The sequence below is a fragment of the Hemicordylus capensis genome, chromosome 1, assembly GCF_027244095.1.
Source record: "Hemicordylus capensis ecotype Gifberg chromosome 1, rHemCap1.1.pri, whole genome shotgun sequence".
Taxonomy (NCBI): Eukaryota; Metazoa; Chordata; class Lepidosauria; order Squamata; family Cordylidae; genus Hemicordylus; species Hemicordylus capensis.
Window position 1 is genome coordinate 129,993,366 of NC_069657.1, and position 22,689 is coordinate 130,016,054.

Here is a 22,689-nt window from a genome sequence, read left to right on the forward strand (position 1 = left end):
TTCATGTTGCTCCCCCAAGAAAAAAGGGACACCATCTCTGTGCTCATCCGGCCTCTTTCACATTGTTGCCCCACAGACCTCAGGCTTCTCTCCCAGGTCTAGGACATCGATATAGTATTGTGTATGGAGTGTACTCCCTAATTGAGGTGTCACTCCCTTCTCTTCAATAACTCCTGCTCTATTGCAAGTTCTCATCTAGGTGGCCACTCACAACCAGATTTGGTTCCCTCCCACTGTGTCCCGCTCCCCAATATGGGGGTTCTCCCCAACCTCAGCAGAGGCTTCCCTCTAACAGAACCGCCAAGACTCGCAGTTACCATGGACACCAGTGCGAAAGAGTGGGGCACTCACTATGAAACCCAGTATGCACGAGGTTTTTGGTCTCCACCTAGTAACACCAACTGGCTAGAACTAGGGGCATCCCACCTGCCCTCATTCAATTCCAGCCTCTCCTCTAGGGCCGTCATGTGGTAATAGGTTCAGATAACATACCCACAGAGTCACACACGAACAAACATACCAGGTCCAGATCACGAACCGGAATGGCGGAGCCCGGTCCTCGGAGAAGTGTTCTTATAGCAGGCAGAGTTTATCCTAGTGGCAGTCCATGGGCTCCAGAGGCCCTGGTTCTCACAACTGGTGTACCTCTCAGTCCACCACCTCTGGCATCTCCCCCTCCACAGGGATTCTCTCCCTTAGGGGCTGCTCACCCATCTGTCCCAGTATGGCTCAAACTGTACACCCAGAGGTTGAGTGCTCGAACCTCGCCACCAAGGGCTACTCGCAAGCTGCACAAAATTCCATCTTGGCTTCCCAGCATCCATCCACCATCTGATCCTTCAGACGACATGGACAGCTTCTCTAGATGCACAGAAAATAACCAACCTACTGGCCACAGGGGTTGCCCAAGTCCTTGCCTCCGCCCATCTAGAGTTTTGGTCTGTGTTCCAGTTCTCTCAAATGCCATACCTTTTCATTCTGGCCTTGATCCTGAACGTTTCAGAGTGCAGTAGTAGTTATGTCCAACATTCCCACAGTTCCTGGTGGGCCTCCAACTGGTTCTCCCTATTGTCCAGCACTTGGATATCTATCTCTCTAACACATTTGTATACCGCCCAAAATGCAAGTCTCTGGGTGGTTTACAACAAAACAATAAAAGCAACAGATAAAAAGATTAAAACATTACAATTTAAAATTTAAAACATTAAAACTGTTAAAAACACAATTAAAACAATATCTAATTAAAAGCCTGGGTGAACAAATGCATCTTGATTGCTTTTTTAAATGTTGTAAGAGATGGGAGGCTCTATTTCAGCAGGAAGTGTGTTCCAAAGCCTCGGGGCTGCACCGGGGAAAGCCCATACCTGAGTAGCCACCAGACGAGCCAGTGGCAATTGCAGACAAAACTCTCCAGATGATCTCAATGGGTGGTGTGGTTCATAGCCCCTGCTAACTTGGCAAAGAGGCACCTTTTAATGTGGTGATTCTTTTATTTAGCAGGGGGAGAGTAACTGGCCCTATCCACCCCCAGCACAGTACCTCCAGTGACTGTTGCTGGTGTCTATCTTGTGCTTCTTTATAGATTGTGAGCCCTTTGGGGACAGGAATCCATCTTATTTATTTGTTATTTCTCTGTATAAACAACCCTGAGCCATTTTTGGAAGGGTAGTATAGCAATCAATCAGTCAATAAAATAGCAAAGAAGGCGTTCTCTTAAACCATCAGGGTACTTGAATGTGGCCTTTAATCCCATTCCCCTGCCGCGATTCAAACCCTTATCTTCCTCTCTCTAATTTCTGTCATACTAGGTCCTGGCTGTCATTTTATCTTCTTCACACACAGTGTCTGGGCTGAACACTTTATTATACATAAGGACTCTGCATTTCCAAGTTGCCTACATGGTACTTAAACCTGACCCCACCTTCCACTGGTCTTATGACCTTGTCCTTCCCTGCCTCACTACAGAGGAAGACCTGGCTTACACATTTGCTGGGCTCTGAGCATCTATATCAGGTGCACTATAGGATTTCACATATCTGACCTCCCTTCGTCTCCTTCAATACTTGTTTCTAGAAGGATTACAGATCTCTCTATGCCCAGGGCGCACGGCCACAGCAGCCTTCTCAGCACACACTCCTTGGATATGGTATAGCAGCCATTCTGCTCCTCCATTTCTCTCCTTATTCATCACTACCAATATTCTCCTTGTAGACACTTCAGGGGACATTCGGGAGCACTATCCACGTATAAGTAGTTTGAATACATCCTTCCCTCCCAGTTTTGTTTTGTTTTGTTTTGTTTTTTTGCATTGGGCATGTCCCATCCTGATGAGCTCCAGCACAGGAGGAAAAGGAACATTGGACTTAACATGAAGGGTTCTTTTCCCCTATGACTGGAGCTCATCAGCATGGGTTTTGAGCATGCTTGAGAGACAGGACCACAACATGTGAGGCTAGTTTCCTGTTCCCAGAGGGTGCCATATCCCCAGTTCCAGGACTGTAGCGTAGAGAGCGGCACATGTCGAAAGAGAGAAACAGTCTAGAAAGGCAACAGTTTAAATACACAGGAGTCAGAGAGGACACATACTAACGTGGTTATGTTCTGGAATGTGGCTCCATCCAAGATACGAAGAACCAATCCCAATAACTATCTACATCTGGAGATGGGCCTGATGAGCTCAGTCACAGGGAAAAAGAACCCTTCACAGTAAATCCAATGTTCCTTTCCCTAAAAGTGCTCAAATTGGGCTTCGAACTGTGCTTTGGGCACATCCCTACCTACATTCAGTGTCAAAACTTGTTCTTAGCTTAGCATTATGATGCCAGAACAGACAGAGTAAGCTTGCTACTGAAAGTGTGTGTGTTATGAGGGAATGCATCACTGACACCTCCTTCAGTTGCACAATTAATGTAACCAGCTCTCCCAGAAAACTGCTTAATAAAGGTCAGCAAGCTATTTCGGCCTGTGATAGTAGCCAATTCATTACTGGCTTTATTCAGATCTTTCCCATGTTAAATGTGCCTTCCATGTAGCTCCATAACTAGCATCTTGTCTTGCCAAATGAGTCTATACTTTTGAGTGTTGTGGCTGCAGGTGTAGGAAAAGACCACACAAAAGGACGAGGAAGGGGAATTGGTGGGAGCAGTTGTAGCTAACCTGAGTCCTTCATGACTGGAGCATTTTAAAGATAAATACACATTTTTCTGGATGCAAGCTAGCAACTCAATGGCCATTTTGGGTAAGTGAGATTGTAGTGCACACACAATTTCCCCTGAAGGGCAAGAGCTTTTCTGTGGAAGTAAAGAATGGCCTCTGCCCAGGTTCCTATCCTCACCACTTGTAAATACATCCAATCTTTTAGAGGACACTGTTTGGAAAATAGCCCCATCATCTAGGAGAGCTCTGCTCCACTGTAGCAAGTCTTAACACTTTTGTACAATTGTGAGCCAGAGGAAGTAGCATACATAGCTTTGCCCTTGCATTCAGTGGAGGGTACATAATTTTTTGAGTGAATAGAAGCCAAGCCTCCTTTATCAGGAATCTCAGTGAGTATTCTGCTTCAGGCAAAGGATTTCACTGATTTCTCCCCTAGCTTCTAAGAAGGGCAATCTTTCTCCCCACTACTCCCAGTCTTAGGGGCTATTCTCACAATCAGCAAAAATTGGGCTATCCTCTGCTAGCCCAATTTTTGCTGATCATGAGAACCACCGGACTCGGCTGCAAGCCTGGTGGTTCTAGAGCAGGTAAGCTGCTCAAGTACTCCTTCCCTTAGCCCGGGTTTGCGAAATGAGTGCTCTGCAAACCCGGGCTATCTGATTGTGAGTAGCCGTGGTGTGGCGCCATGCTGTGGCTACTCACAAGTAGACCCCCAGAGGGGAGGCGAAAAGCCGGCTCCAGGGGTCTCCCCAGTATGCCCTGCACGCTTGTGCAGGGCATACTGGAGCTTCCAGGGCATTATTATTATTATTATTACATTTATATCCTGCTCTTCCTCCGAGGAGCCCAGAGTGGTGTACTACATACTTAAGTTTCTCTTTCACAACAACCCTGTGAAGTAGGCTAGGCTGAGAGACAAGTGACTGGCCCAGAGTCACCCAGCTAGTATTATGGCTGAATGGGGATTTGAACTCAGGTCTCCCCGGTCCTAGTCCAGCACTCTAACCACTACACCACGCTGGCTCTCATTACTGGAGCTTTTGCGCAGGGCATACTGGAGCCGCGTGGCCCCCGAGCTCCCCAGCCCCCGCCGGCTCTGTCACAGAGCTGGCAATCATGTGGGCGGCCGATCCTGCCCCCCAGGGCTCCCTCCCCACTCGTGTGCTTGCAGAGCGGGCTTAGCCCACTCTCACCGTGCACTCAGAAAAACTGGGTCTCACTGATCGTGAGACCCGCTCCTTAGTGTGATGAACAGCAGGTACTGGTTGTTGCTTAGCTCTGTGTTCTTGTAGCATTTTATAGATTTTCACTCTAGACCCAGGTGCTTGGAGAATGCTCGCTTCTCAGTAGTATAGAAAGAGGAAATCTGGAGTCTTTGTATGATGTATGGTGTGTCAGCAATAACGGTTCCTTGTTTGTTTTGCCAGAAGAAAGAGGGTATGGAAATATGTTTCCAGGGTGACAGTGCCTCTAGAATCTAGTGCAGTTCTTTTGAGATCTGCTAACTATGTGGTAGTGGGGAAATGACTTGACTAGCAAGCCAGAGGCTGCCGGTTTGAATCCCCGCTGGTATGTTTTCTCAGACTATGGGAAACACCTATATTGGGTAGCAGTGATATAGGAGGATGCTGAAAGGCATCATCTCCTACTGCATGGGAGATGGCAATGGTAAACTCCTTGTGTATTCTACCAAAGACAACCACAGGGCTCTGTGTTCACCAGGAGTCAACACCGACTCAACGGCACACTTTACAGACTTCACAACTGCATGTTATTGATAGCACATTCTCTTAGCAGCCCACTTTGTACAATGTTGTAGATAATGTCACAGTGCACCAGTCAAAAATCCATCAAGTGCATCTGTGGCAAGTGATTGTGGATAGATTTTTGGCCTGTTGAATTTCTCCCTGGATGCATTCCATCCCCAGCTCAATGTCAAGCTGAAAGGCCAAGATAAAGTATGGATGAGTGGAGACTTCTTTTTTTTTAATTTATTACATTTTATTGTAAAGTCAGCATAATATACTAGAGTGTACAAAGTGCCAGGGCCGGTGCTAGGGGTTCTGGTGCCCCCCTGCAATCTATAAATTGGCACCTCCTCCATCATCAGTATTAATGGCAGGCTATATCACCCCCTTTTCCCAAACTCCTTTACGAACTCTCAGTTTGTTCACACAATGCTACTATTTTCCCTTTATAATGTTCAAGTCTTCTATGTTCCTACAATGTTCTTTTAAAACATCTCATTATTTAAAGCAAACATAAGGTTATGGGACCTGCAAGACTTTTTTATTTTATTTTTTAACAAGCATTTGGCAATCCAGCACTAAGAAACATGCGGCTTCCCTCTGACACTGGAACTGAGTAGTCCATAAGCTCCAGCTCAGCATTTTGCTAGCAACAAGCCTTCCCATGACTACTACCCCTGGACTCAGGGAACTGGGTGCCTCTTCCTGCTTTAGCACTTGATTTGAGCTAGAGCTCAGCCCTGCAACTTGAGAAGCATATTTGAGCATGTGCAGAGTTTCATACCACCTATGTAACCAGCTGGAGTCAGGGCAGAGGCTTCAAAGCTTGAAGGTTAGACTGACACAAACTTCAGCCAAGATTCAACCCTGGCTGCCGGCACTACTTCTAGAAATGAATCACCTCAGATGGTAAATACAATTAAAGACAGGCAGTTTTCTGGTGGAACAAACCCTCCTCACAACTTGGATTTCTGTGCTGCAGCAGTTTCCGTCCTCTGCTCCACATCTTCATTCCTAAAAGGAGAATCACGCTGCTGCTCATGCCTGCCTAGGAAAACCCACAGTACACCTCACCTCATTCCAGATATGTGGCTGCTTGTGTTGGTGCTCTACATATGCTCAGAGACACTCTCTTCACCTAGCCCCCAAGTCCCATCCCAACCAGGGGCGTAACTAGGTTGGAGTGGGCCCTGAGACAAGATTCTTAAATGGGCCCCCCCGCCGAGAAATTTTTTAATAATAATAATTCGATTTCTATACCACCCTTCCAAAAATGGCTCAGGGCGGTTTACAAAGAGAAAAAGGTGCCTCTTTGCCCAGTTAGCAGGGGACTTTTATTCTCACATTTCTGTCCTCATTCAAAACATACAAAAAACAGATGTACAAAACTGAGCAAATGAGAAGACACTAGAAACACTAATTATTAAAATGGGCCCCTTGCTGCAGATTAGCAAAGGAGACTTTCAACCATACAGGGTGAGCCTATGTTTGTTTTCTCAGAATTCTGAACCAATTCAGTAAAGTTTGATTCCAGGAGATTTTTCACAAGAGGCTTTTAAAGCCCTTTAACACACATCTCCTCTAGAATGGAGGTGCTGCATTCACATGTTGGCCAGATTTACCCTAAGGGGAAAAAATATAAAAGCACAACACATGCATCACAGTTCTCACTCATGTCTCAGTTCTTACTCAGACCTGGGTTGCAAAACAACTTGAACATAAGTGTATTAATTAATTGATTAATTGATTAATTAATACATAAATAAACTTGTTCCAGAAGTTTTTGTAATTTCCTGCCATGAAACAAGCCACTTATAGGACTTTTTAGAGGGGTTTTTTTTAAGCCAGCAAATTTTCCAATCAGTTTTAAATTAAATATTCAGAGACTTCTCAGTCTCCCCCCCCCCCATCAAAGCCCTATGGCAAGCAGATCCCTATATAGGGGGTGGGGGGAGTGTAACCACAAAAAGGAATTCATATTCTACCTGGCAAAGGCTGAGCTGTCTTGCCTGGGAAGAGGGTCTGCTGCAGAGAGCTGTAGTGGCCACTCTGAATGCCAGCCTTCTTCCTGGGGCTTGCCAGCCTACTCGAATTCAGGCTTCACTGAGGCCTACATGGAGGCCTCCCTGGAAGCCCCGCCCACCCGCCGATCAGCTGAGAGGCGCCAGGGAGAAAAGCAGCTTGCCTGCTGCTTTGATTTCCGACCAGTATGACAAGCAGGAGAGGGGGCAAACAGCGCAAGTGGCTGAAGGGTCTTGGGGCTGGGCAGGGGGCAATGGGGAATCATGTGAGGTGTCTCTGGGGGGCCCCTCAAGGCAGTGGGGCCCCGAGACGACTGCCTCCCCCTGCCTAATGGTAGTTACGCCCCTGATCCCAACCCCACCAACAGCTCAAATAAAAACTTTTGCTCTGCTCAGGAAGCTGCCTCCCACTCCCCGGGAGGTGCTACGGAGCCAGCCACTTTCGCTGCAGAGCCTTTTGCACTCCCAGGAATGACAAGCCAAGGCCAACCCCTTTTCCTTATTGCCATATTTACATTGGAACATAGGAAGCTGCCATATACTGAGTCAAACCATTGGTATATCTAGCTCAGTACTGTCCACACAGACTGGCAGCAGCTTCTCCAAGGTTGTAGGCAGGAATCTCTCTCAGCCCTATCTTAGAAAAGCCAGGGAAGGAACTTAGAACCTTTTGCTCTTCCTAGAGCAGCTCCATCCCCTGAGGGGAATATCTCACAGCGCTCACACTTCTAGTCTCCCATTCAAATGCAACCAGGGCAGACCCTGCTTAGCTAAGGGGACAAGTCCTGCTTGCTACCCCACAAGACCAGCCGTGGTGCCTGCCCAGCTGGCTCCTGCACGATGCTATGGCACAGGAAGAAAAGGAATCCGAGCAGGAGGGCAGGTGCACACGCACGAGCTGAGGCAGCTGCCGATCAGATGGCAGCAGCACGTGCTGCCCTCCCAACATCAGTGCCCCTCTACCATGTGGTCCTCGCTTACTGTTTTGCGCCGGTCCTGCAAAGTGTCTGCTGGCTGCATAAGTAGAACTTGAGGTTACCGCCTTAAGGCTTTTTAGAGCACATGTGAAAATTGTAAGCACCTTCACTTCCTTCTTAAAGCAAACATTTTAATAGTATGCTGATATAATGGGGAACTTTGCTAACCAGATTGAAGATTCTGGTTTTGTTCCAGCATCTAGGTTCTTAATTGTCCTGCTTACATCCTACCAGTAGGCACTCAGTACGTTTCAAACCGACAACTAAAATATGCACCCTATAAACAATAAAACGAAATAAGTTAGAACAAGAGCATTAAAAAGCTTATGGAAGCTGTGCTTTCTCAGGGTAGGGAAGAGCTCCTTGACAGCTTAGATCTATTTTACTGTTAGAGTTGTTATTCAAAACAGGTGAACAAATTCAGAATAGAATGTTTCAGGGGGAAGCAAACACAGTTTTTAATTTACAAGAAATGTGATTTACAGGCAGGGTCAAGTTACTGAAAAGCTTAATCGGTTAACTCCATGTCTCTAAGATAGCAAGAATTCATAGAAAGTCATCAGCAGTTCTCAAAAGTCTGATCCTTCATGTAAATAATTTTGAGGGGAGAGAGACTGACATTACCAAAAATAAAGTGAGATTGGGTATTTATAGCTGTAGGATTTCAGCAATCTGTATACATGTTTTCTGATTACCTTCAGTTCTAACCTTGCTGTGTCCAGAAGGTGGCTCCCTCTGCCACCTGTTGACAAGGCTGTAACACAAACTGGAATTGGAAAACTGTAATAGGTATCTCATGAGTGGCGCCAAGTAGATTAGGGTGAGTAGTGGGATTCCGATTAGGGATCTACTCGAAATGCAATTTGGCATCCGAATCGTGGGCACATCCCTTTAAAAACAAAGACTTACACAGCCCTTTTAAAGTGGAGAAGAGTAGGTCCATACCTGCTTCCCCTCTGATTGCGGTAATCCTGGCGCTCTTTCCAGGTATGCCCGCGCATCAGTGGGGAGTTGCCCAGCTGCCCCTGCATGACGCCGACACATGTGCAGAGGCCATGTGCATGCTGGCATCGCACGGGGACAGCTGGGAGATATCCTGCCAGGTCCCCTGCTAACTGGGCAAAGAGGCACCTTTTACCGTGATGATTCTCTTTATTTAGCAGGGGGAGAGTAATTGGCCCTATCCACCCCCAGCACAGTACTTCCAGTGACTGCTGCTGGTGTGTGTCTTATGTTTCTTTTTAGAATGTGAGCCCTTTGGGGACAGGGAGCCATCTTATTTGTTTGTTATTTCTCTTTGTAAACCGCCCTGAGCCATTTTTGGAAGGGCGGTATAGAAATCATATTATTATTATTATTAATTAATAAACAACAACAACACAGGTATACCTGGGGGAGCGCTAGGATTACAGCAATGGCAACAATTGGACCTGCTCTGCTCTTCTCTTCTTTAAAGGGGCTCTGTAAGCCCTCATTTTAAAGGGATGTGCCCATGATTCAGATGCCAAATTGCGTTTTCGCACAGCCCTAATTCCTGTAGCCGTTGCTCACTTTGAACTGTGACACACAGCTGGATGCCTGTTGTTCTAAGCTAGCACTGGTCTTCATGGGCACTGGCATGACTGACATTCGAAAACCTGTTATACCTGGAAGCAGCAGTACACTTGTGTGGTGCATTGTAGATTTCCAGGGGCTGGCCCCCAAACCTTCACGCTGCTTGGGGCAGCAGTGGCTTATCTGGGCATGTGATCTGTGTGCCCAGCAACTCTTCTGGCTTGTCTGCGGGAAGATAAATTGCTGCAGCATTCCCCACTGCCCGCCCTCAAGCCCGCTCATCGGATCGTGAGAAAGGGCTCATAGTTTTGTTGTTAGTGCATGTAATCTCTGAAGAGTGCTCTGATACATCAGTTAGACCCCCTGAAAAGTGGATGATCTGTATACAAAAAAACTGACTTGATTTTACATGCCATTCAGAGCTGACCTAAATTCACGAGAAGAGGCTATATGGAATGTTGTAGGAAGAGCCATTTAGTCCTTTCTCTGTCCCTAGCTGGCTGCCTGCTTGCTCTTTCTGGCTTTCCCTCACCACAGCTGCCTTTCCCTGACAGCAGAATGATAGATATGCTTTGCGCTGGAGGGCGGGAGGCCATCAGCTCGGAAGGCCGGCGTATGCCACCCATCAGCCTATTCAGTGGATGCACTGAGCCATGGCACTGTCAAGATTTTATCAGCCTTTTTAGTGCATTAACCTTTCATTAGGCATGGCAGCCCCTGACTGTGCCTTGCACACTGTCTGTAGTCATGCCATTCCCGAAGTATGCTCCAGAGCTTTCTTGGAGTTGGGGGACCTCTTTGATCTTTTCTTGGGGGTCAGTGATACATTTTCATATCGGCCTGTCCTCCTCCAAACTCTCTGTAAACATCATTCTCTCCTCTCAACTAGGACTGTATCCTAACCTAACAAAAAGGAAGACTTTAACTTACCCTGCTTGGATGAATGGTAAGGAAATAATAAATGAAGCTTGCAGGCAGTTGCAGCCTCAGAGTCTGAGGATTTGTTGTTGCTGGGCAGCAGTCTGTGGGTAGACAGGCCTAGACCCTGCCAACCCATCTCTACTGCTCCTTCTCCTCCTCTTCTTTTCAGATCACTCACTGGGAAATAAACTTTCCTTCATATATAGCTGGAGCAGAGAGGAGACCTCACCACTCTTTGAAAAAGAATTTGAGTGCCTGATAAATGAACTATCAGTGGTGAGGTCTCCTCTCTGCTCCAGCTATATATGAAGGAAATTTAGGATCAGCAAGAGGAAGTACCTTTCCACAGAATTCATCTATAGAATTATTTGCCATGGGCCACCAGCTTGGCTGGCTTTAAAAGGCTTAGACAAATTCATGGAGGACAGGTCTATCAATGGCTACTAGTCTGGTGGCTGTGAGCCACCTCCAGCCTCAGAGGCACGATGCCTCTCAATACCAGCTGCAGAGGAGCAACAGCAGGAGAGAGGGCATGCCGTAACCTCTTGCCTGTGGGCTCCCCAGAGGCATCTGGTGGGGTTCTGTATGAAACAGGATGCTGGACTAGATAGGCCTTGGGCCAGATCGAGCAGGACTGTTCTTATGTGATTACTCAGATTACTTTCTGGAACAGTAATCATAGAGATGGCCCCCTTCCCCAATATCATTGTTAAAAAATGGAACTTAGTCATTCGAGAATTCCTGGTTGGGGATACCTTTATAAACGTGACCCTGGTTATGGCCGCCCTGCTGTCTGTTGCTTTCCCAGTGCTCTACTAGGATTGTCCTGCTTGTGTTGCCGCCACTAGTGTAAAGCCATGGGGATAGCCCTTCACAACTCATGAGAAGAACTGTCTGTGCACACAGGGGTGTCTATTGCACAGAGTGTCACATGTATGACTATTTGTTCCATGGGCAAAAGTCATAGGTGTGTGCTTGGTGCAAGGAGCTCCTGGCTCTCAGGGAACAAGTTTGTTCCTTCGAGACCAAGATGGCGGATCTGGAGAAGCTCAGAGAGACAGAGAGGCATGTGGACGAGACCTTCAGTGATATGGTAGAGGCATCCCACTCCAGGGCTGATAGCTCCACTGCTCTCAGGGAGAATGAAGGTCTCGGGAAAGGAGGACATCGGTCTGAGGAAGAGGGAAATGCTCCTTTAGAAGGGATACTTTCCATGGATGATGAGCCCATATCCTCTCGCACAGGGGATACTATTCCTTGTAGTGTGTGATTTGATCATTAAAGATATATACAGAGATGAGTTTGTGATCTGTGTGTTGACCGCATGGTGACTTACCTGCCTGGTGCGAAGGTTGCAGATATCACACAGTGTCTAGATAGGCTGTTAGGCAGGGCTTGGGAGGAGACAGCTGTGGTGGTGCATGTTGGCATTAGTGATGTAGGGAAATGTAGTTGGGAGGTCCTGGAAGCCAAATTTAAGCTGATAGGTAGCGTTTTGAAGTCCAGGACCCCCAAGGTAGCATTCTCAGAAATGCTACCTGTTCCACGTGCAAGTACAGTGAGACAGGCAGAGCTGAGGGGTTTCAATGCGTGGATGAGACATTGGTGCCAGGAGGAGGGGTTTAGATTTATTAGGCACTGGGATACATTTTGGGGCCTCTCCCCTTTTCATCCAGTGCTTGTCAGCCTCTCCTCCCTGCCGGTCAACCGTTCACCTCCCTCAGCCCCAACCGGCTCCTGGCGCGTACTCCTCCCTCCCGCCCTTGCACGTGTCACCCCCATTGGTTGCGGCTGCAGCAGGAGCGGAGCTTGCCGCATCCCCACGCATCTCCCAGTCCGACTAAAGGAATTAATAATATAGATAAATACCTGTTCCTGAAACAGGCTTTTCAGGGATGAAGGCTAAAGAACTGAGTCAGATAGCAGTGACAAGAGTTGATGTTCTAAACTGTCTGGAAAAACTGAAAACTAGCAAATCACCAGGGCCAGATGGCATCCATCCAAGAGTCCTCAAATAACTCAGATGTGAAATTGCCAACCTCCTTGCTAAAATATATACAGTAACTTATCCCTGCAATCAGGCTACTTACCGGAGTTATGGAAAGTAGCAAATGTAACACCAATTTTCTAAAAGGGATCCAGGGGCGATCCGGGAAATTACAGGCCGGTTAGCTTAACATCAATTCCAGGCAAATTGATGGAAAGCATCCTCAAGGATAAAATTGTAAATCACATAGAAGAACAGGCCCTTTGCAGAAGCATGGCTTCTGCAAAGGGAAATCTTGCCTCATGAACCTTTTGGAGTTATTTGAGAGTGTCGTCAAGTGAGTGGATTAGGGTGATCCAGTTGACATAGTATACTTGGACTTCCAAAAAGCTTTCGACAAAGTTCCTGATCAAAGACTCTTGAGGAAACTTAGCAGTCATGGGATAAGGGGACAAGTACAAATGTGCATTGCTAACTGGTTGAAGTACAGGAAACAGAGCGTAGGTATAAATGGAGAGTTTTCACAATGGAAGTAAGTAAGAAGTGGGGTCCCCCAGGGATCTGTACTGGGACCGGTGCATTTTAATTAATTCATAAATGATTTAGAAGTAGGGGTATGCAGCGAGGTGGCCAAATTTGGAGATGATACCAAACTCTTCTGGGTAGTGAAATCCAAAATGGATTGTGAGCAGCTCCAAAAGGATCTCTCCAAACTGGGGGAGTGGGTGACAAAATGGCAAATGCAGTTCAGTGTTGGTAAGTGTAAAATGATGCACATTGGGACGAAAAACCACAACTTCAAGTATATGTTGATGGGATCTGAGCTGTTGGTGACTGACCAAGAGAAGGATCTTGGTGTCATGGTGGACAGCTTGTTGAAAGTGTTGACTCAATGTGCAGTGTGAAAAAGTCAATTCCATGGTAGGGATCATTAGGAAGGGGATTGAAAATAAAAATGCTAATATTATAATGCCCTTATACAAAACTATGGTGTGGCCACACCTGGAGTACTGCATACAATTCTGATCACCACATCTAAGAAAGGACATTGTAGAACTGGAAACGGTGCAGAAGATGGCAACCAAGATGATCAGGGGCCTAGAGCACCTTCCTTATGAGGCAAGGCTACAACACCTGGGGCTATTTAGTTTAGAGAAAAGATGACTGTGGGGAGACATGATAGAGGTCTATAAAACCATGCATGGTGTGGAGAAAGTGGATAGAGAGAAATTCTTCTCTCTCACACATAATACTAGAACCAGGGGTCATCCTATGAAATTGATTGCCGGGAAATTTAGGACCAGCAAACGGAAGTATTTTTTTACACAACACATAAGCAACTTGTGGAATTATCTGCCACAAGATGTGGTGACAGCCAACAACCAGGATGGTTTTAAGAAGGGTTTGGATAACTTCATGGAGTAGAGGTCTATCAGTGGCTAACTTGTCTGAGGGCTATAGGCCACCTCTAGTCTCAAAGGCAGGATGCCTGTGAGTACCAGTTGCAGGGAAGTAATAGCAGGAGAGAGGGCATGCCCTCAACTCCTGCCTGTGGCAACTGGTGGGCCACTGTGTAAAACAGGATGCTGGACTAGAAGGGCCTTGGGCCTGATCCAGCAGGGCTGTTCTTATGTTCTTATGTATCTGAATCGCTAATAATGTGTAATGGCATCCACTACTCCCATGAATCACTCTCTCACGAGAGTGTCAGGCCATGGCAATACACATGGGGGCTGGACGGCAGATGACACCCAGCCAGGTTGCTCTACACAAACAAGCCATGGGGACAGGTACCCTGGCAACAGCTCTCCCTGTCTTGGCAGCTACTACTACTGCTACAAATATTTATATACCACTCTTAACCAAAGTTCTCAAAGTGATTTACACAGAAAAATAAACAATGCATAAATAAGATAGTTCCCTGTCTGGCATAAAGAAGTGGTCAAAGCATGCCCTCTGCCAGCCTATCTGCCCATTTGATCATGCCCATCTTTGTTTTTGCCCAGAACGATGACCCCACTCCCTTGGGGTCGCTGGAAATCAGGGCTCCCGTCTCCCACGATTGCCTGCAGCAGCAGACCTGCATACGGTGCAACACTGATCTCAACCAAGGGAATTTGAACTCATGTAAAGATCCATCCCTGGTGTGTTCCCATTCTGCCCACCCGGCTACTCTTGGACTCATGGAGTGTCAAAATCTCCTTTGGGTGCATGAAAGGCTTCCTTCGAGAGGGGGGTCATTGCTCAAAAATTCTTTCATTAACCATAGAGACCAGGGCCCCCCACAAGTGCCCCCATTTTTGGGTTAGCTCAACTCATGAGCGCTCAGTTTGATGGAAGGTGGTTGAGCCTAAGTTTCTCCTGAGTAGACTGGCCCTCTCCTGAGAGAGGAGTGTGCTTTGGTCTCCATGGACCGCTTTACCAGGGAGCCGTCACAAGAGCATCCTTGGTCACAGTGGGCCAGACTCCAGGATCCTTTGTCCTCCCTCATATACATATTCCCTCCTAGGAAGTAGTCATATTCCATTCCCTTTCCTGAGTAACAGGAAAATAGTGCCCCTCCCCCCGATACCCCTCCCCCTGTCAGAAATTGTGCTTGTGCAAGAGAGTTTTGTTTCAGGAATTTAAAGAGGGTGGCATTGCAACTGGTGTCAGAAGAAGGCCTTAAATGGCATGGCATGGCATTTAAAGAGAATTAAATGCCCTTTACCTTCCAAGGGTGGGCAGACCTTTCTGAAAAGGCATGATAGTGCTTGGCATGCCCACTTAAAGCTCGTGGCCAATAGCTGCCACCCTGATGACATGGTGACACCTTGCCCACAGTCTGGGAACACGAGCTCTACAGAGCTTGCTGGGATGTGGCCTCAGCGGACGAGGGAGGGGCTCCCTTGTCCTGAAAACGGAGGTTGCTGGACTGCGGTTGGATTCACAGCTAGAAAAAAAACCCGCGGGTTCAGCAACCTCCAGTTTCATGTTATGTATGAATGCGGCCTTCATCTCTGGCTGTTTATGTTGAGTTTCATGGGAAGAACTTGGGATTTCATTGTTTCATTTGGATGGCTTCACAAATGAACAGTGATAGAGGAAGATTATCTTTATGCTTCTTGTATAACTTGCACAACTATGTATGAGTTCCACATGGATCTACAACTAGTCTATCTCCCCACTGGGGAAATGTACAAGTCCCCACTGTCCCTTATTTTTCAAGTATAAAATTTCACTTGTGCTCCATCTTCCACTGCTTGTTTGTAATGTTTGAAGCTACTCTCAAGTTTGTGATCATGTGTATCCCTCATATTCTATATAACTTTGTCTGTGGCTTTCATTGCTCTAGCTCTATCAATCACTCTTCACTGACTGAAGGTCTCCTGCTCCTTTATACAGCTTTACCCTTTTCTACTTGCTGTCCTTTGAGCCTACAACACCTGCTCAAAACACCTATTTGATGCTGCCTCCATCTTTCCCCTTTAAATCCCTCATCTAAACTTAACTTGTGAAGCCTTTGACCTATTCCCTTCATCCTTCTTCCCTTTTGAACCTAAGCATGAGTGTGTGGAATGAAACGGAACCACATTCTTCCTCTTCCTATTTCCCTCTCTGTGTTGCCTCTTCTTGTGTTGAGTTTTGGATTGTAAGGATAAAAACCTGTTGTCTTTGTTACATCTGCATATCACTGATATATCACTGTTGCTATACAATCTTTTTTTTTTTTTAAGCTACATGGACACACACGCTTGGCTTTTTGACAGTATACATTTAATAGTGGTCGAATAAATTTCAAACATATCTGTGCAAATATATTAGGGCTCTACTTTCTCACTTCCCCTCTAAACCTCCATGTTGGGAAAAATGGGCCCTACCTAAACCTCACTAAATGACTAAGATGCTGATTGCACAAAGATAGGGGTGGCTGAAGGTAAATCATTTGAATTGGCCTTTCCATCATTCCATCCAGTACCAATTGATGTATATGCACCTGACTGTGAGGTAATTATGCTTGGAGGACCTCCCTGCTACAAACCCAAATAAATGAATGTTGAGCTCTAAATGGCTCTAGAACCTTGAATATATTTTAGTGATCCCAGATTCTGTCTCTCTTCAGAGCTAGATATCTTCATCTTGGTCTGCTTGTAAATGCCATATTTGGCCTGGATAGACTATCCTTTACCAAAATAGATGAGGAACAATTGCTTAAGATCCTAGATCTAACATTATGTTGTGCATTCATGCAGGTATCAGGGTTTGTGGGGGTTTTTTTGTATGGATGACTGCATGTGCATACAAAAGCTTGGGTACAGACCCCCTCAAATGCAAGAGAGAAATAGGAAGTGCACTGCTGTACATACATTGAACAATGTATGAGTAACTGTGTGTATATAGATTTATATATGTATATACAGTATATAGATTCATGTGTGTTGAACATAATGTGTGAATAGAGCTTCTTAGACATTTGTATCCACCCTAAGGCTTTGTTGTGGTGCTTCTCTCACAGGTGGAGGCAGAAGAGCACCAAGATGTGGTGGTTTATGATCAGAGCACACGGGATGCAAATGGACTGGCAGCCGACAGTTTTCTCTCCATTCTTCTAGGAAAATTGGACAGCTGCTTCCACAATGTTTCCATCCTCACAGGTAGGAACTGATAGCAGGATGGTGAAATTCTGCCTGCTGAGGATATGGGGAATAATTTCTGAGGGCTTTGACCATGTAGACATAAATGTAGGTGGTAAAATAATGGTTAAAAACCACTGACTAGCCTATCCTGCCATTGGCTAGTTTTCGTCAAAGAGCCAGAATATACCCTGGTTATGTTCTTTATGGAAAAGGGGACATAAAATGGAACATGTTTCTGAGACTCCTCCTATTGTTTCTTGATGAATTTTGTGAGGGAGGGAGAAATGTTGAACCTAGTGCTGCTATTGCACGCACTCATATTGATAGTGATAATGAACAAGGTAAATGGGAAAACTACTTGCTATCAGTGTGCCAGTTGTGGCTGCATGTTGCTGCTTATGCCTGCTTTATTGCTAACAACTTGCTGATGTATTAATGGTTGCTCAAGGATAGTTAAGTGGCCAGTAACAAAAACAGTCAATATCTCCATATGCTTTATGCTGCACATACTCTAGTCTGAATCTGTTTCTGATAGATCTGCGTTGGTTGGCCAAGCTCTCTCCCTCCGTTTGTGCCACTCCTGAATTTAACTGCATAGTTTCTAAAAAGGAAACGTTATTAAAGGATGAGATGATGTGGCATATCACCAAGACTGAATGAGTGAAGAGTCTTCAGGGAGCCATTAGCACAATACCTATCTGTCTTTAAATTTGAGTGCCATCTGGTTGGCAACATGTGTTCTAAATAGCAAGCTGCATGTCTTAAGGTGCTTTGCCACAGTCACTTCACTTTCCAGGTCTGCCTCAGTCTGATGTTAAAAAGGAAACGTCACTTCAGGTGCAAGGAGGCAACTGTTCATCGTTTAAAACAACAACAACAAAAATTTGTGTTGAAAACAAGGGGGCCTTGATTTCACCACCATGAAAGTTGCAGAGGTCATGTCCTATATAAATTGTCTTGAACCAGAATCTTTTGACTTGGGAAAAACATGGAAGGGATTTTAAGTGGCAGTTGAGATTAAAAGGATGCATGCTGATGCCACTGAATTAAAGTATGTGCGACAATGTGCAGTGTTCTTTCCTACACTTGTATGGTTTCAGAGAAGCCCTTTTGGGGAAGCTTTGCTAGGTAATGTCAGTTGCCTTGCCTGCTTCTACTAAGCTGGTATGTTTTGAGGGAGACTCTTGCTGTGCTCTCTCTTCTTACATTGGACAGGAACAGATGTTAAACATGTTGTGGAATGAGTGGGGTCTCGGGGAATACTGTTCATTCCATTTATTAAGATTATCATGTGACCTATACTTAGTTTCTGATTATCATGGCTGCCTTGGATTGTAAAGGTATTTGCCCTACTTAAAGATGTAAGATTTATTGAAAGTTTGAAGTGTGGTGAAAAAAGTGTTTGAGGAGAATCAGAAATTTGAAGAAACTTTGATTTAGTCATATTTTATTGAACTTTAACTTATATAGAATATATAACTTATAAGAATGTGCAGTATATATAAGCTGATTAAATTGTACAGTTATTATGAGATTTAGAAGTATAAATGTGTAACTGTATTCAAATAATAGTTACAGATATACCCATGACTTAGAGATGGGGCCACCCACTACTACACTTTAAAAGTACTCAAATGTATATTGAGTGGGGAGGAGAGCTGGTCTTGTGGTAGCAAGCATGACTTGTCCCCACAGCTAAGCAGGGTCTGCCCTGGTTGCATCTGAATGGGAGACTTGATGTGTGAGCACTGTAAGATATTCCCCTCAGGGGATGGAGCCGCTCTGGGAAGAGCAGAAGGTTTCAAGTTCCCTCCCTGGCTTCTCCAAGATAGGGCTGAGAGAGATTCCTGCCTGCAACCTTGGAGAAGCCTCTGCCAGTCTGTGAAGACAACACTGAGCTAGATAGACCAATGGTCTGACTCAGTATATGGCAGTTTCCTATGTTCCTATGTTCCTATATTGCTTTTTATTGGATAATAGAAATAATAATAATAATAATAATAATAATAATTATTATTATTATTATTATTATTATTATTATTATTATTATTATTATTATTACATTTAGAATCATGACCCGGTGTGGTAAACAAACAAAAGGAAATTCTGGGGAGGAGGTGGGAATAACACAAGCTTAGAAAGAATAGCCTGAATGCAAAAAACAGCTCAGCTAGTTCCGTATGCCAAAGATTGTTTTGGGCTTATTTTTCTTGAATAGCAGCCCCCACCTCCACTTGTCTCATGGCAAATGAGTCTTCAAGATAAACTGAATTATTTTACTGGAACCTGCATTCAAAGTTTAAAAGGGGCCCCTGCCACCTAATTCCACTGGGCATACTCATCCTCTTGTGTACATGTAAAGTAACTCTTTGGCTCCTGGACAGTTCGGAGACCTCGGCATTTTCAAAAGAAATTCATATATTTAGAGGGGAAAGTTCAGACAAAAAAAATTCCTACGGCGGCTCACTTACTCTGAAGCATTAGAAGTGAAGAACAGGAGCCATATCTGTGGAAGAGGCTGTACTGGAGCAGCCTGGATTGTCATGTGATGCTCAGGGACATATGTTGGAAGCCAAAATGTGCTTTTGGATAGAAGAGAGAGCAGCAGAAATAGCTTCCTGCTCCCCATGCATGTTTGGCTGCTTGATAGAGCTCTGGGCTGAGCTCCATTGCTGTCTTTTCTGCACATGCAGCTTCTGTTTGGCACTTCTAACTTTGTGGAACATATGAGCCTATATACTTAAGGAGTAACAATAAATTTAGGGAGTCAATTGTAGTTTATAATACAATGGGTAAGTTCAGAGTTTGTCATCTCTGCTTAAAAGGTGGTAATCCTTATCACTGGCCTAATAAGCTCCGTTGAATTCATTTGCTTCTGGGTAAATGTGCATAGGATTGGGCTATCATAATAACTGTAGAAAGAATTAAATATCATGAAGCCACATATTCATTTATATCCCATTTCCCCTCCATTTGAAAACATTAGCATAACTCAAGTTTATTTCTCTAATCAATGTTTTGAAAAATCCATAGCTTCTGTTTCTGAACTTCCCGCTTGAGCTTTGTACGCTTGAGAAAAGATTTTCGGCATATACACACCCTTTTCAAGTCATCCATGTGTTCCTTTTTCCTTGAGTGTGTGTATTTGATGCAGAATATGGAGGAATCTGAGGCAAGAGGATGTGTTATATTTCAGAAGCAATGTGCTGACAGACTCCCAGATTACATTATTGAACTAGATGCTTGAAAATGTCTTGTGTTCTGCAGCATCTCTCTCTCTCTCTCTCTCTCTCTCTCTCTCTCTCTCTCTCTCTCTCTCTCTCTGTATATACATATATACACACACATACATACATACACACACACACACACACGTATGTTTAGGCGCTACATGGCATGGGTATGTGTGGAATGCTGGAGGTGCCTGAGGAAAGGGTAGGCCAAGTGACAGAGCAGGGTGGAACAGGGTGGCTACCTCATTAAATGCAGCCCCACAAAAAGGGATCCAAACCCAACTCATCCCTCCACTCCCTCTTTGAGACAGCGGCTGTTGTGGCTTCCTTTGTTCTGAAGAGGCTCCTAGAGCAACCCTCCTGCATGCCCCAAGCAATCAATCACCTCTTGCTGCTGTACTCCAGAAGTGATGTGGCCTCACGAAAGGGTGCCTTGGCGGTAGCTTACTGACTGACACTGGTGGGAAAGTGCCATCGAAGAAGGCCAGCAGGGGCTGGAGGTGGAGGACTCCCCCCTCCAGCCCCCTCCAAAGGGTGCAGAAGTGCCAGGACCCGGTTGGAGAAAGCTACACATGATGGAGGTATTGCTCTAGGTGCTGGAGTTGGCTCCCTGTTCCCTCGGTTGGGGATCTAGGGGAAATCCCAAGTGAGGGAGAAGGAGAAATGTGCACAGGAGGATATAGGGGAGAAGAGTCTCCAAGAGGGAGAGGGAAAGAAAGAAAGAGAAATAAGGGCGGAGGGAGAGAGAGCCTTCAGACTTCATGAAAGTTTGAGGACAGGGAGCAATGTTGAGTCATGTCAGGTATTAACTGAAATGACAAGCTTCGTTGACATGTTCTTCCTCCAGTTTTTAGTCATGGTCAACTGTCACCATGCTCCACCATCTGGAATCTACATGAGAGATAGGAGTGGAACCACTGCAAAGCAGTGCCACCTATCCCCGGCTCCCCCAGGCGATCCAGAAGGATACCATGGTAAATGGTATCGAATGCCACCAAGAAATACAAAAGAACCAGCAGAATTACACTCCCTCTTTCGATTATCTGGTAAAGGTCATCCATCAGGCCAACCAAGGTTGTCTCGACCCCATAGCCAGTTTTAAAGCCAGTTTTAAATGCTTCTAGATAATCAGTTTCCTCCAAAACAGCCTGGAGCTGGTTGGCCACCACCCTCTCACTCTTGAGGACACTCTCAAAAGCTTGCCCAACCATGGGAGATTGGAGACTGGCCTATAACTAAGGGACACAGGGAAGGCTTCTTAAGAAGTGGTCTAACCATTGCCTCCTTCAAACAAGGAGACACCCTACTTTCCCTCAGTGATACATTTATGATATTAACTAGGCCACTTCCAACAATCTCCCTGCTAGACAGAAGCAGCCAAGTTGGGTAGTGATCCAGAGAACAAGGGGTAGGCTGCACCGCCCCGGCAGCTTGTCCACATCCTCCGGAATCGCAGATTCAAACTGATCCAACCTAATACTGCAAGAGGGATTGCTGGACACCTCCTTCTTAGACTGCAGAAATAGTGGAGTCCAAGTCAGCACTGCACGGGTAAAGCTACTTTGAAAGTATATTTCCAATATTAAGTCCTACAAGTGTTGCTTGTCTAGTAATCCACTCAAAAGCAGAAACAGGGCTATTGTCATTAAGGTTACTACCTTTTAGATCTCAGATTTGTGGTAATGTGAATTGGCTATGTAACATTATTTCATTTTATTTTAATAACATTTATATCCCACTTTTCTTAAACAATTATTTTAATTTAATTTAATTTAATAAGAGTTGGTTTCTCCAGATTTCTGATTTTTCTACTTCAACTCTCAGGAAAAAAAGGAAAAAAACAGACTTTCCTCCCTGCAACCTTCATATCTCTAATCCCACTGCATAAGAACTTTGGAGGGGGCAGGGGTGCTAATAGATTTCCTTAAAACCATTGAGTGTGGTAGAACTCCTGTTGTTGATGGTGGTGGTGTTGGTTGTTTTAATCTGGGGAAGTTTGTATAGTCTGCAAGGATGTGTCTCTTGGACTTGAGAAATATGCACTTAAGCTTGTCATATATGTGACTATACCTGTTTTGCACACAGACAAAGATCTTTATCACTGTGAGATCCAGGCCATGCTAGTTGCAATGGTGTTTACCTACAAAGGTCTTTTAATTTATTGTTTGTTGTGGTGTTTTGTTTCTTTTGATTTTTTTTATATACCACCCTTCCAAAAATGGTTCAGGGCAGTTTACATCAAAATAAACACAAAACAATTAAAATCAAAACAAAATCAATTAAACAATTACAATCATTTGAACATTAGTAATGTTCTGGTAGTTTGTAAATAAAGTAGTGAGTTTTACTGTATCACCTCTGTGCATTTCTGGAATAATGAGCAAAATCTCTTGTCTAGTGTGGTGCTCAGAGAAGGAATGCCAAAGTCTAGTAAATGGCAACTAGATTATTTTTCTTGTACTCCCCCTCTCCACCC

General features: G+C 45.1%; 1 protein-coding gene across 8 annotated transcripts in view; it reads left to right on the plus strand.

Annotated features, from left to right (window-relative positions):
- Positions 1 to 22,689, plus strand: part of DUSP8 (dual specificity phosphatase 8) — a 143,176-nt gene that overhangs the window by 50,122 nt on the left and 70,365 nt on the right. For all 8 annotated transcript variants that reach the window (XM_053272503.1, XM_053272476.1, XM_053272535.1 and 5 more), the window contains one exon: positions 16,860 to 16,998. In XM_053272503.1, coding sequence (XP_053128478.1) covers positions 16,860 to 16,998 — 139 coding nt within the window. The remainder of the gene's footprint in view (positions 1 to 16,859; positions 16,999 to 22,689) is intronic.